The sequence below is a fragment of the Odontomachus brunneus genome, unplaced genomic scaffold (assembly GCF_010583005.1).
Source record: "Odontomachus brunneus isolate Ranch 3 - 2012 unplaced genomic scaffold, Obru_v1 Obru_scaffold_017, whole genome shotgun sequence".
NCBI classification, from domain to species: domain Eukaryota; kingdom Metazoa; phylum Arthropoda; class Insecta; order Hymenoptera; family Formicidae; genus Odontomachus; species Odontomachus brunneus.
The window spans coordinates 596,823-611,537 of record NW_022639467.1 but is presented as its reverse complement, the minus strand read 5'-3'; the positions used below and the strand labels follow the sequence as shown (position 1 = coordinate 611,537).

Genomic DNA, 14,715 nt, shown 5'->3' with positions numbered 1-14,715 from the left:
AACATTGTATTATATTATTAAGCAGGATAAATCCTTATTTGTTTCTTACCTGCGTTTACGCTTTCTGCACATAAACTCACGCATTAACCATAGAAAAAGAACGAAAGTTTAGAAAGTAATAAGAGCTAAAAGCAACAAATCTCACAATTACAAATATAATTAAGAGCTGTTGTAACATTAGTTAATTTCTATATGAACATATAGTTAAACATAATTTAACAGACCTAAAATAGTTGATAAAAGGTTATTACAAAATACAAACTATTTTTGTCTAAAATAGGAACAAATATTTTATTAGAGATATTAACTTGTAAAAAAATAGTTTACATAACTTTTAATCTAACATAATAGGCATTAACCCTCTATTGCTATATATAATTGTTCAAATAACTTTCTAATTCTATTTTATTAATATAATTCTTATTTATTTTAAATTATTATAAATTCAAGAAAATTTAAGAACTTATTTTTATGTTATCTTTGCAAAAATATAAAATTATTGTTCATATTATTCAACTTATTTTCATGCAATTGATAGAGGAAATTCTTATCTTCTTTCTTCTTAAGATAATTTTATATAAGTGAATATTCCCTCATAGAAGACATTCAATGTAGTATTTCGTAACATTCTTTTCAATGTAATATTATCTGAGAAAAAGTAGAAACTATATAAATATCTCTTGTTACTTGTTGCACATAACGTTTTTGAAATTGCAACAAACAATTTCAGCAATAAAGAGTTCAATCGTTAATATTAAAATAATATTTTCTTATTCTCTATTATTAGTACTTAATATTTGGAAAATAAATACACATCTGGTATTTTTATAAATCACAATTTCTGGCTCTGCGCTTTACCAGTACCTATAAGTTCATATTGTACGTAATCGCACAAGACTAGCAAGAGCCTTTGGCTTACAAAATGCTGTCTTAAACACTACTATTGAATCTGTATGATATAAAAAAATGGACTATTGATATTAAATTTATAAGATATGGAACAGACTTGAGGTAAATTGTATATATTACAGGAAACGCTTTGTGTATCTGAATATAAAATAAGATAAATCTAGATGCAATAATATATGTTAAAACAAAACATAGGAGAAAACAATTAATATTTTCATAAAGTTGTCATGGAATGTGTCTTGCAACCCTATTAGCATGTGCCTGAAAAATAAATAATTGATTTTCAAATCTCTATATACAATTCAAACATAATATTTCTTTAAAACATAAATCGAAGGACATTGAAATATCATTGTCAATGATGTATATAAAAAATGATTTAAATTTACATTTTTTGTGAATTAACAAAAAGTGTATATTCAGTGGAATATATAAACTGTATGGTACATACTGGTAGTATATTTGCATGAGCGACGTCGTCGTGAGGGCCTTTAGTTTTAGGTGGTAATTTTGGTAAAAGGGCATTAGCATTGATTTCGATTTCAGGATTCTTTTCTTTAATCTGTTTCATGGTTTCGTTACAGACATGAATTACAGCTTCAGCATTCATACGGCGATCATCACTCCACAGTGGACAGCTATATTAAAAATAGTAAAATAAATGTAAAAAGAAATAATATGATAATCAATTGTGCGCGTAGACATTAAATATATTATGTAAAACTTACAGATTAGATGCCATTGTCCCTTGACCTCTGAAATGTCCATAATTCGATATTGGTTTATCACAAATGTAACACATTTGAGCACCACATGGACAAGTCATTTTGTTACATCCTTCTTCTTTGAAGAACGTTCGCCCACAGCGGTAACATTTTCGTATCAAGGCTTCAGTCATTTTCTCTTCCAAATACAAACGAGCGGCGTCGGACTTTATTTCATTACATTTCAGAGGTAAGTGATTAATTTCTTTGCACAATCTAACAATAAAACAATTTATTAACATATAATTGTAAAGATTCATATAGTTCGATTGTCTTCTAAATCGCATTTTTGTTAATCTTCTAACTTTATGTTTAATAAAATACTACAATTATACTTACCGACATGATTCTTTCATACAATCAGGATTGAAACATTTAAACACTTTATCTTCTTGTGGTGGTATAGATGCAAAATGACAAAATGGACAGGATACTAAACCTTCCAATCCGGCGGCCATTACCTCCGCTTCTTGCCGTTTTTGAAGAAGAATGCTAAATTTAGTTGGAAGCAATACACGTTGAAGTATGGAAAGATTAAATTCATTGCCGCAATCTATCAAGCAATTGATGTGCGTTTCACCCTCTGCTAATTTCACATCTGTACACTTAATAATACATGAATTACAAAAAATATGGCCATCGTTGCATGTGGAACATTTTGATGGCATGCATTCATTGTCGAAACAACATTGGCACTCTAAAAGTTCATTTCTTGCCTAGAAAAATAATAAAAATAATAACAATAATTTCTTGCTTACATTTCTATTAATATTCTAATTGCTACTTATTACTTAATTATTTTACTACACAATTTATTTATTACTAATTACTTATAAATATCTTTTATTTTGCATAATACCTTAAGCTCTCTAAATTCTCTCTCTTCATTTTCTTTCAAATTGTCCAAATATACCTGTAAATCTGCTTTATGTATTATAAAAGCACACTCTTGAAGAAGTGGTATCTTTTCTGTTTGTATTAATGGATAGATCCGTTTAGTTTTCATATCAGCATTTAGTTTTCCCAAAGTTTTTGCAGTTAGGCTTAAATTATATTTACATTCAGCATATGTACTTAGCAAAGTATTTACCTACAAAAATACCAGATATTTTTATAACAAATATTATAACTTTATATATATATATATATATATATATATATATATATATATATATATATATATATATATGTATGTATGTATGTATGTATGTATATATATGTATATCTTATCAATTAAACAATTACCCTGATTTTATTAAAGTGATGTTTTAGAAAGTCTACTGCATGTATGTCAAATTGACACTCTCTCTTATTATCCTCAAAATGCAAAAATGGATTTGGAAATATCTCTAAGAACTGTGATACTTGAAAGCCTGTAGTATATTGTTTTTGTTGCTCTGTAATTTTCTTTTTAGCCAGATATTGTTCTCTGGTTGGATAATCTGGATTTTCGAGTTTTGATTGAACAAATTGCTTTATCATATCGGGTTTATCATACATTTGTTCAGCTACATCTCTTAAGTATGTAGGATCTGCTTTTGGAAATATTTCCAGTAAATTGACATATTGCTCATTTAAGTCAAAAGAGTCTGGTAGTAAAGGTTCAGGCTTTTTAATATTTGGATGTTCTTGACTATGATTGAGCAAATATTCAATTAAATTTTGCAATATAACTGTTTCACCAGCTAGTAAATCATCATCTGCAACGTAGTCTTGACATAATTGTTTAATAAACTTGGTATCTACGCATGGGAACATTGGTAATAGTTTGTAATATATTTTAAGAGCTTGTTGGCTTAATATTATTTTTTTATCACTGTTATTCTCTGTACTTTTTTGTTTCTTCTTCATTGCATCTGTTTCTACACATAAAATGTTATCATTTGTTACATCATATCATACACATAGCCTGCACACATGCATACATGCATACACACATACACACACAGACACACATTTTAATTAATTTTTTAAGAATTTAAAACATTAGTGACAATATCTGTAATATGATAAACTTATACCTTGTTGTACATTGTCAGCAACAAATTTAGATGTTGATGCCTTTTCATGTATTGCGGTTTGATTATTTGCTGCTGCAACGTAATTAGCTGCACAATAAAATATTCTATGATTTAACAATGCTTGATCTTGTTTGTTATTAGATGGTTGTAAAGGTTTTAATGCTTTTAATTGCTTAGTTATATTCATATTTACTTCTTCACTGGTTGAAGGCATGACCTGAAATTAAATATTAATTCAGTGCTAGATCTGACTAATTTATATGTCTATTTATATTTTTGTTGCTATTTTTCGCGTCTCTACTACAAACCTGAGATGTATTGATATCGTTTCCTTCTTGCTTCAAATTTTTAACCTCACTTTTACTACTATTAGTGTCTTGAACAGTGCTTAAAGTATGTACATTTTTTGTACTGCACGATTGTGTGTGTGATGTGTTATCCTCTGATAACTTGGTTTCCGTCTTCACAATCAGCACTGTTTTATCTTGCGAAATGATAGTATTATTCTCTGTGAGATTAATAAGTGACTGAGTTGTGTTTACGTCAGATGTTTGAGTGTTTTTTCCGTTTGCTGATGTTGCCAAAGTTGCATGTTCTTCAGTGTTTTGTTTCAACATAGCTGATTTCCCAGAATTCCGAGTTGGTACAATTGCAGGTGGCACTTGTTTATAATTTTTTACGATTTTGAATTTTGGCGGTGATAAAATAGAAGTTGGTACTGATGATGATTTGAGTGTCATATATTTATTGTTAGGACCAAGAGTTAATTTTGATGGCCGTAATATAGTCGTAGAGTGGTTGTGACGTACTGTCTCGCCTGCTCCTGCTTTGTGCGGAATTATTGGATTTTCCACAGTTATTTGTAATTCTTCCGTTTTTGTATCAACCTCTGATGATGCAGATTTTTCTTTATCAGATATATTACATGTATTAACATCATTACCAGATTTATCCGTTTTATATAATTTTACTTTTGTAGTGGAATCTACATTCTGTTGACTGGTATCAATAATTGTATTATCCTCAATTATAATTTCATCTGAAATGTGTTTCTTTACATGTGGATATTTCTTACATACAGAATGTGGTTTCTCTGAATAAGAATGTGTAATCTTTGCATCATCAGATATAGCCATATCTGCAATATTTTTTTTATGTTCCATAGAACACATATCATCCAAAAGTTTCCGTTTAGATGGAATTTGCGGTTTAGGTCTCCTCTCTGGTAACAAGTCCCATAAAGTAAGCTCAATACGATTTTTTGCATTACAATTATGCCACAGTGTTTTGTAAATTATATTGCGCCTAAGTCTAGGTAAAAGAACATTTATTTGTTCTGCTTCAGTGTGAAGTCTAGAATATTTAAGTGGTATAAATGTATCATGTGAATCTTTACTGCAACCTGGCTTTGGACTCTCAGGTTTCTCTACAATTTCTGCACAAGACTTCACATTTGTATCTCTTCTCTCATGATCAATATCTGAAGAAATATCTGGGAACTCTTGAAATAGAAATCCCAAGTTATTATTAGGATCATTATTGTTTTCCTCTAAAACGTCTACATCAGGAGGAATAACTGTGACTTCACTGTTATGATTTGATGATGATGATGCAATATCACATGCTTCTAAAGGAGATGGTATTGATCGTGTTACAGTATCTACTACTGAAATATCATCCCAATTAGTGGAAGCATAATAATCATCTCTGTCATCATAATCTGAAGAAGCATCCGATATCTCAGCATATTCTTCTTGTATATTTTCAATTGTGGGATCATCATATATTACAGATTTATCAGTGATAGATGATAAATCTACGATAGGAGTTCCTGCTTCATCCAAATTGTTTTGACGGTCAGAACTCCAGTTTTCCGTAATCATGTTAATGATATCTTCCAGTTTGTAATCAGGACCAGAATTTTGTAGCAGTTCACATATCGCATTCAAATCAACATTTTCTCCCAATACCATCAAAGTTCTTTTGACTTGTTGAGCATCCTCAAGGATTTCCTCGTACATCATTATATATTTCCTTTGTCTATAGTTTTCTATAAGATTGAAGAATGATGAAACAAAGAGGTTAAGAATAAAAAAAAATGAAAAAAATGAAAAAAATTAAATTTACATAAACATACAAAAGGATTGGGAACAAAGCAAAATTTATTATAGAAAAATAGAAATAAGAAAAAATAAACATAAATTAGGAAATACAATTTGTGTTAGTCTATGTAGACTATACAAATGTAGACAAAATTTTTCTTTGAATAACTTTTTCGTATATAAAAACAATAACACCCGTAAATCGGCCATATATATTTCTTTATTTACTTACAATACACCATAAACTACCGCAAACCGTCAAGTCCTATTCGAATCTGTGAAATACCACTGATAAACAAACAATCAGATACGAAATCTATCGTTAATTATGGCCAAGCTTTTGCACGCTTTCATGCTGAAAAAAAACATCGTTCTATCTTTGTCGTATATTATGATATATTAATCAAATTGTTTTGATTTAATCGTAATAAATCTTCTATCGTGTTTCTTGAATTCCTCAATAAAACTTTTCATTTTTCATGATTTTATACGAAAGAAATAGATACATAATCAATTCACAGACTAGTGCTATGATTTTAAAACATAATTCTAACCATATTACAGACTATTCTATAGAAAAATTTACATACGTCAATAATAAAAGTGCTGTATTATGTTGTAATAACAATAATAAAATGTATGTATTGATATGTTAATATAGAAAGAATACTATACCATCGATAATATCAAAGATATTTGTAAACTTCCATTCGTTCTGATCGTGGCACAAAACTATGACCAATGGTCTGTTCTTTTCAGCTGCACTGCTGAACTGGTGCAATAAGTTAGAGTGAGAAAACAACTGGTCTGTTCTTTTCAGCTGCACTGCTGAACTGGTGCAATAAGTTAGAATGAAAAAACACGTATTTGTCTCATTTTAACTTATTGCACCAGTTCAGCAGTGCAACTGAAAAGAACAGGCCAATATATTTGTCTCACTTTAACTTATTGCACCAGTTCAGCAGTGCAGCTGAAAAGAACAGACCACAAGGTTGCAAAATTCACTGCCAATTGTGAAATTCTATAATATATATCACATAAACTATAGATTTTCAGTACTAGCAGTGAATTTCGGAACGCAGCTCAAAGCTATGCAGGGCTACGTTCCAAAATTGTACTCGATCAGGTAGAGTACATTTAAACAATCATGGGCAGCGATCACGTAACTTCGAGCGGAACTTTTCACTTTTCGCTCTATCGATTTCACGTGAACTTTTTCATTGTTCACGCAATCAAGTAACTGCGTGAAAAGCACAAATCACTAAACATGGTTCTTATATAATTTCAATATCGACCAAATCAGCTATATCCATCGGCTGTAGAACATATGATCTTAAAAACATCGCTATAACTTTAAGATTGTTATGTTTCCTGTATCTCCCCACACAGCAAGAATGTCCCAAATATATCATAAGGATATCTTGAAGATATCACATATCCCAAATATATCTTTAGGATATCCTTATGATATATTTTGGACATCTCTGCTGTGTGGGTCATCACACAGTAGCATAATATATTCCGTATTCATCATGTCACTAGATTTTTACTTTTCCGCCAGCACATTTCATGGCTACCCACACAGCACAGCAGTTTCAAAAAGCTTTTAGAAAGATTTCAGGAAGATCTCAGAAAGGTTTAACGTTCCTGTTGTGTCTCTGAAACCTTTCTGAAAGCTTTTTGAAACTTCTATGCTGTGTGGGTAACAAGTTCACGAGAAAAGTTTCACTTTTCCACGTTTTTTCACATTTCACCGAGTTACATGATCACGAGTTCACGTGAAACTTTTCACTTTACACGTTTCCACCCTAGGGAAAAAGTTACATGATCGCTGCCCTGATAAAGAAATCCTAGTTATATAAGATCTTATATTTAAGATCATTTTAAGTACTGTCTTAAGCGTCTTCTACAATGGCAGTAGGAGTAGTAGTAAGAAATAAGCAGTAAGTAAATAGACTAATCACAATCGATTATTTTTGAAACATGAGAATAGAATTGGTCAATTTGCTTACTGCTTATTTCTTACTACTACTCCTACTGCCATTGTAGAAGACGCTTTAAGGGACGTCTACATTGGAAGTAAACAGTAAGAAGTAGGAAGTAAGAATAAGAAATTGACCAATCATAGTTGATTGTTCTTCTCACATTCGACTATGGTTGGTCACTTTCTTACTCTTTCTTCCTACTTACTTCCAATGTAGACGTCCCTTTAAGATGTCATGAACCAATCACAGAGTCCTATTCGCATCTTAAGACATTATGGAGGATTCACACCGCGTTTGATGTCCGACGTACGACGTCCGATATTCAATAAGAGACAGCTTTCTGATAGAGAATTCAATTCTTCATTGGAAAGTTGTTCTCCTATTGGATATCGGACGTCGTACGTCGGACACAGACGCGGTGTGAATCCTGCATCATGAATAATGAAGATACTAGATGCTTGTGCCTATCATATCCTTCGGCACTAGTAAAATTAAGGGTTGGGTACCTAACTTGTTTTACATCGTACTTGATACGCGTCTAAATAGTAACTTTCTATTAATTTTAGATAATCTTTCTAGATAATCTTAATATCGACATACATATAATGCATATCAACGGCGACGCATTCAATCATTACGTTTTGTTGATGAGTATTATATCAGCTTAATATACCGTTGTTTATATATATATATATATATATATATATATATATATATTGTCGATATTAATAGCGTGTTCGACTGGCTCTGGGTTAATCGCTCCGAGAGCGATTAATGACGTCATAAGTCTCTACTAGCCAAACATAAAGTACTTGTAAGTACTTGTAAGTACTTATAAGTACTTGTTCGACCGATAAACGTAGGTTGAATAACCCAGAGTGGGTTAACTCAGAGCCGGTCGAACATGCTATAAGATTATCTAATAGAAAGTTACTATTTAGTACGCGTATCAAGTGCACGATGTAAACCAAGCCGATGTCCGACGTACGACGTCCGATATCCAATAGGAGAACAGCTTTCTAATATAGAATTCAATTCTCCATTGGAAAGCTATTCTTTTATTGGATATCGGACGTCGTACGTTGGACATCGGACGCGGTGTGAATCCTGCATTAAGCCAATCGGCACGTCCGACAATACGTATCGTACGATACGTGAAATAGCACCCTTATAGAACAGATTTGAATGATCGTGTGAGCAGGCCACTACTGCGCATGTTCGTTTCGATGCAGTAACGAGGGGAGAGGAATATAAAAAAGCAAGAACGGAATGCCTCGAATCAGTGAGAAACATTAGAGGGTACAAGACGGAGCGAGAGCAGAGTGTCCGGTGTAGCGACTGTTATGCATGTGTGTGATGTAAATTAGGAAGTTAAGTAAGAACGAATAACGAAGTAGATTGACGGAAGACACGGTGTGATAGCGCACGTCGAAGAGTCGAACAGATCGAGAACAGAAGCAACAACAGCGCGAACGAGTAATACATCCGCGCGTCACACACATACACACACACACACACATATATATACATATACATATAATACATACGAGCGTGCACGATTGGTGTGGCGAGACTTCGATCTCGGAATCGACGAAAAGTGTTACGACACCCGCGGAGTTGCACGAACACGCGTCCAAATCCGTTGTTGAGGAGTCACACGCGGTGGATCACGGTCGAGCGTGTGGAGGTGCTCGCTGTGAAAACAAACAAAGGTCATATATCGCGTTCGCCATCTTGCGTGCCTTCGCGCAAGTGGAGACGGTTAGTGAGGAGCAGCATTGTCACCGTGTCGGGCAGCGAGCGGAACGTGTATACCTCACTCGTGAGAGTAGGTCGCGCGAGAGCCAGGAAAAAGCTGTGCAAACAGCGACAGCCAACGGAGAAGCAGGCCAGGAAGAGGCGGAGAAGAAAAGGGAAAACGAACAAAGAGGGAGGAAGCGCGGTGGCCAACGGTCACCGGATGTGGTCGAATTTGCGAGGAATGCGCACTGGGAGGACTGCGAAGGAAGAGGAGCTTGAAACGAGGTAGCATCGCGCTAACAGGTTCCCGGGGAGCCGCACCGTGCTAATTCCTCCGTGTCGTCGTCGTTATTGTCCCCACCATCACCACCCCCACTATCGCCGCCGCTGCCACCGCCGCCGCCATCTTTTTGCCCCGGCTACCGCGATTATTGCGCAGTTTGAAAAATTGCGGAGTACGGACGCCGGATACGGGAACGCGGGATATCGTCTCCCAAAAGGCAGCCCGCGAACGTTAACGGTAAGAGAGATTCTCAATGATGGTAACTTTGTTTACGTTCGGGTCTACGATAGATGTAATGTCTCTAACGTTATTTTGTAAGGCCCATAATTTCTGACAAAAAGCATTTCTCGCACTGTTTTAACAATTGGAATCTGGCTAATTCGTTTAGAATTTGAGGATTATGACTTTAGACAACAGTGCGAAACGTTTGTAGTTGAAAATTGCGTCATAGTTTTGGATTTAGAACATAAGGCTAAAGACTTTCTACATCTATTGTGGACTCGGACTTAGGCTCGTCGGTCGAGCTCTTGGAATTGTTGAAATCTGTACGATATCTCGTGTAGTGGCGGATATCAATTAAACAAAGCCTATACTGGGTCGTAATAAAGAAAAACTAGATAAAACAGTAAGGAGCTGAGAAAAAACGCAAGAACTCATTCTCAAGTAATGTGTCTTATTGTTGGAATATGATAGCATTGGGTATGTGTCTGTGTTTTCTTCTTATCTCACTTTCCACGAACTCCACTACTTAGTTTCATTGAGTCGAGCTTCTTTGGTATTATATGACAATAATGACAAACAAGTTAAGAATAAGTTTCTTCTGAATAATATAGATATGATAAGAGAAAGAGAAAGAAAGTATGAAATATATATTTATATAATGTATTTTATTACTATATATTTGTTAAGAAAAGGAATCTGTTTACAAAGTTTTAACCACATTCATCCATTCATTTTATATTAAATTTATAACTAATATATATTAAATTAATATATTAAATATATTATAAATATATTATAAATATATTAAATACATTACTTAATATATTAAATTTTTAACTATATATATTTTTATTCTAATATCACAACCATCTACAAGCATTACAAATAATATGTATGAAACATTCTAAATTATATTTGTTAAATGAAGTTAAAAACATTTACTTATTATATAGTTTTGAATATGTTTTAAATGTGATGGCTGCAAATATACAAAGGGGAGAAAAGAGAACTTTTTTATGTAAAATTTCTTTAACATTTTTTAATTAATGTTTAGGACTTGAAGTTAGAGCTTAGTATATTTAAATATCCATCGTGTCTGATTTTACGAATATCCATGTCTCGCAAGTGTATAAAGATTTTGATAAGATACAGTTCTTACATAAATAAATACGTAAAGATGTCTTACGCGATACGTTTAAAATCATGCAAATTCCAATGTGCGCGTAAACAATGTTTATCACACAGTAAAGACAGCGCGTATTTTTTTATTTTATTTCCCGGAACGCATCAAACTTTATTTTCTCGCGATAACGCGGCAGTCAATATTTATACGGGGAAAGAGGCGCGACCTATCGGAGAATCGTGCTCGGCGCAGGGTCATTGCGCGTCTCGTTTATCTTTGTTATGTAAACACGCAGACGCGCGAAATATTTTCGCGCTGTGGGTCAGCCTCGTGAAGTACGTCTCTTATCTGTCTAGATCATACACGTACCTTCGTATTTCACGATTCCCATATAATCTGTGAATGCTCAGGAAGAATTCACGGAATTTTCGAAGAATCCCTAACGGATTATTCGCGATTAAGTGCCGCGTTTCTATCACTGTTATTAACAAGAAAACTTATGTTTACGACAGTCCTGTTTGAAGATCTGCACTGTATACTATAATTGTAAAGCATTGCTAGTAGGACCACATTATATTGCAAATCTTGTTAGCAGCAATAAGGACTCGTCTACACAGAGTAAGCTTGACGTAAGTTGGAAAGAAATAGAAATAATTTATTTTATGTCTCTATATTGTATAACTCCTTTACACCGGAAGTATTTCTCTTACTTGAAAGGAATATTTCCGGTGTAAGGAAGCTAGAATATAGACGTAAGCGAAATAAATTACTTTTATTTTTTATTTTAACTTATGTCAAGTTTATTCCGCGTATTGTAGACGAACTTTAAAGCTTTTTATCCCTCGCCGTGGACCTTTCGATTGATGACATCGCAGGCGAAGAAATACACGATAAAATTCCTCACAAAATATATTGAAATAAAAAGCTATACCCATAAAATGACACTTGCGATCATTCGGGTACATTTATAGAGTAGTCCGAACAGGGTTTCCTATTACTCTAATAGTCAATAAATTATTGTAAAATTAACATGACACTCGACCTATCTTTCTAATGTACCTTTTTTCATGATTTTGTGGCGCATTAATTTTGCAGTTATTTATTGATTGTTAGAACAAAAGGAAAGTGTTTGGTCGAATTTTGCACATTTGATTGATTATGAGTGTCCTTTTATGAATTATGTCTTTTTATTTTTTTTTTCTAAGTTTTGCCAAAATTTTTAGCGTGTATTCTCTCGCTTCTCTGACGTTATAAATAAAGATGGCCGCAGTGAGGACATAGAAGTCGTAGGCTGGTATTCATAGTCGGATCTTATATTTAAGATCATCTTAAGTTCCTTTTCAGATACCTCATAGTCAAAAAAATGATCCATACATCATCTAAAGATGAACTTAAGACGGTCTTAAATATAAGATCCGACTATGAATAGCAGTCTTTAACAAACACTTTATTGGTTTCTTTAAATTTCTTGGGGCGAAAAATGGTAATCCGATTTTCACTCAAGGCGCGGACAATGAAAATATAGCCACTCGAAATCACAAGAGTGAATGTTTCATTCAAGGTTAGAGTGGATTGAAAATAATTTTGAAAACAATATTAAAAGCATTAGTGCTGTTATTATAGAGGGAAATTTTAGAGAAAAAGAGGCAACACTAGAAGAAGGACTTAAAGATGAAGAGTGCGGATTTAAACTCGAACTTCGTATTGCAGAGAGCTGGGTTGAACGTGAGGGTGAGTGACGACGTAGCAAATCGACACGAGAGGAAGGTGGATATCCGAGCCATGACGAACTCCACGCCCAAGTTGAACAACAAAGTTGAACAGCAGCAGGCCTCGCCGAACGTCGTCGGGGCCGACCGGCACCAACGCCACTGTCATCGTTACCATCGTTCGAGCAAGTCGTCGCCGTTCTTTCACAGCGGCGGCCGCCACGCCAGGACCAACAGCGGCGGTCGATTGAGCTGCAGCCCGCAGCACTCCCCGTCCAAGAGCACGAGGAACTCGCCGCTACGCGTCGAGTATAGTCCGCGCGGCAGTCCGACCAACAACAGCTTTTACGCAGGCGCCAAGTTTTCGGAACCACCATCGCCCGCGAGCCTCCCCAAGCCGCCGAGCCACTGGGTCACGAGACTGATGAACGGCTGTCACCAGTCGGTCCAGGATATCTCGAGGCACCTGACAATGGTGCTGCAGGTTCAGGCCTGATATCCAAGCACCAACAGCGTACCCACCGTTCGAGAATTAGCCGCCACCAGTAGTTTGTAAAGAGTCAGGTATGATAGAGAGAGAACATCGTAGTCGATCCTCGGTCAAAGAGGACGACGACGACAACGACGACGACGGGGCACAAGTTGTGTCTCGAAACTCGCAATCGCAAGACACACTGGGACGAAGACGATGGCCACGGTAACGATTAACGATGCGAATGATGATGGTGATAACGGTGACACGCTGCATCCCCGCGTGCGGGTCGTGCTACACACGGGCTTTCGATTTTATCGCGCGCGCGCGAATACCAAGTATTCACCGAGTGAATGCCGCAGTCTGTTCTTTACACTAAGATACGCAGCATACAGACTAATGATAGACTATATATCGCGAGAACGCGGTGCTCGGTGTCCCGATCGATGCGCGTTGTCTACGAGATATATATATATATACATATATATACATATATGTGTATATACATAAACATACATATATATACACATATATATTGCGTTCTGGGACTCCATCACGCGTCGTCTGTGACAAAACGTATAAGCATATTGTATTTTAGATTATCATATACTGCTAAACTTACAAAAGGACATACGGAAAGAGAGACACGTACATACATATATATATACATACATATATACACATATATATTACCCATATTAACACGACACACGAAATTCGAACAGGATTTATGATTCTCAGTCTGACGAGACGACAAGCGCGAACAGGCGAAGTTACATTGCGGTTTTGGAAACGATACGCTTCAATGTCGCCGCTTGGAAAAAGAAGAAACGAGAAAGCGTTCGATTTTTCGCGCGATAACCGTTTCCTACTACAACTTTGCATCGCTCGCGTATTCTCGCGCCATTCTCGAGACTCCGGTATTCTCGCGCACTCTTATCTCAATCATATTCTGATCCAACAACAGCGTTGAGAAACCTCACAATCGAGACTCGCCCCGCAAACACTTGAAATCCTAACACTAATCGCTCAGTAACCGGCCGACTAACGATCGTTATCACATTGGTACATCTCCTTATCAACAATTTTTTCTCGCGGACTTTATCGTGTTTGGTAACGAGTTTCCCAGTTGATCGATCATTCCGGAAGACACGGCTTCGTACGGGAAGATTTTCTTCAGATAGCCTTTTTTAGTTTCCGTTTATTTTTCTTTCGCATTTTTTTTTTGTTGGAGATATTTTATTTTTTTGCTGTCCTGTATTATACTGCAAGTGAGATGTAGCCGTGTAATTTACGAGGCATTGAATTTTTTAAGTGTGTGTTAGGAGAACGAGAATTGAGTCGAGTGTGACTGTGACGTAACGAAGAGGAAGGAGGATCGGTGA

At 35.2% G+C, this 14,715-nt stretch overlaps 2 protein-coding genes across 4 annotated transcripts; one reads left to right on the top strand and one right to left on the bottom strand.

Annotated features, from left to right (window-relative positions):
• Positions 1 to 972: 972 nt before the first annotated feature.
• On the bottom strand, positions 973 to 7,609 carry LOC116841583. Of its 3 annotated transcripts, none has more exons than XM_032809674.1 (10): positions 7,347 to 7,609; positions 6,472 to 6,568; positions 4,003 to 5,744; positions 3,695 to 3,911; positions 2,919 to 3,535; positions 2,533 to 2,763; positions 2,013 to 2,389; positions 1,638 to 1,889; positions 1,361 to 1,547; positions 973 to 1,170 (listed from the first exon to the last, which is right to left on the bottom strand). In XM_032809674.1, the coding sequence occupies exons 1-10, from the start codon at positions 7,365 to 7,367 to the stop codon at positions 1,135 to 1,137; spliced, it is 3,777 nt and encodes a 1,258-aa protein (XP_032665565.1). In that variant the 5' UTR covers positions 7,368 to 7,609; the 3' UTR covers positions 973 to 1,134. The 3 variants fall into 3 exon arrangements, with proteins under 3 accessions (XP_032665565.1, XP_032665567.1, XP_032665568.1); XM_032809676.1 differs by lacking the exon at positions 7,347 to 7,609 and adding an exon at positions 6,029 to 6,151 and having other exon boundaries at positions 6,472 to 6,629; XM_032809677.1 differs by lacking the exon at positions 7,347 to 7,609 and adding an exon at positions 6,029 to 6,071 and having other exon boundaries at positions 6,472 to 6,588.
• Positions 7,610 to 9,028: 1,419 nt separating this feature from the next.
• LOC116841664 (proline-rich nuclear receptor coactivator 2-like) lies at positions 9,029 to 13,956 on the top strand. The gene is made up of 2 exons (XM_032809888.1): positions 9,029 to 10,041; positions 12,860 to 13,956. The coding sequence occupies exon 2, from the start codon at positions 12,932 to 12,934 to the stop codon at positions 13,352 to 13,354; it is 423 nt and encodes a 140-aa protein (XP_032665779.1). The 5' UTR covers positions 9,029 to 10,041; positions 12,860 to 12,931; the 3' UTR covers positions 13,355 to 13,956.
• The last annotated feature ends 759 nt before the right edge of the window (positions 13,957 to 14,715 follow it).

What these genes read in the sequence shown, in the direction of transcription:
- LOC116841583 (XM_032809674.1), bottom strand. Translation starts at nt 7,367, where the DNA reads ATGAAATGTGCTGGCGGAAAA. An exon ending in ACGATATCAATACATCTCAG is followed by an intron (nt 3,912 to 4,002) that starts GTTTGTAGTAGA and finishes ATTTAATTTCAG; the next exon opens with GTCATGCCTTCAACCAGTGA. An exon ending in GAGAATTTAGAGAGCTTAAG is followed by an intron (nt 2,390 to 2,532) that starts GTATTATGCAAA and finishes TTATTTTTCTAG; the next exon opens with GCAAGAAATGAACTTTTAGA.
- LOC116841664 (XM_032809888.1), top strand. Translation starts at nt 12,932, where the DNA reads ATGACGAACTCCACGCCCAAGTTGAACAACAAAGTTGAACAGCAGCAG.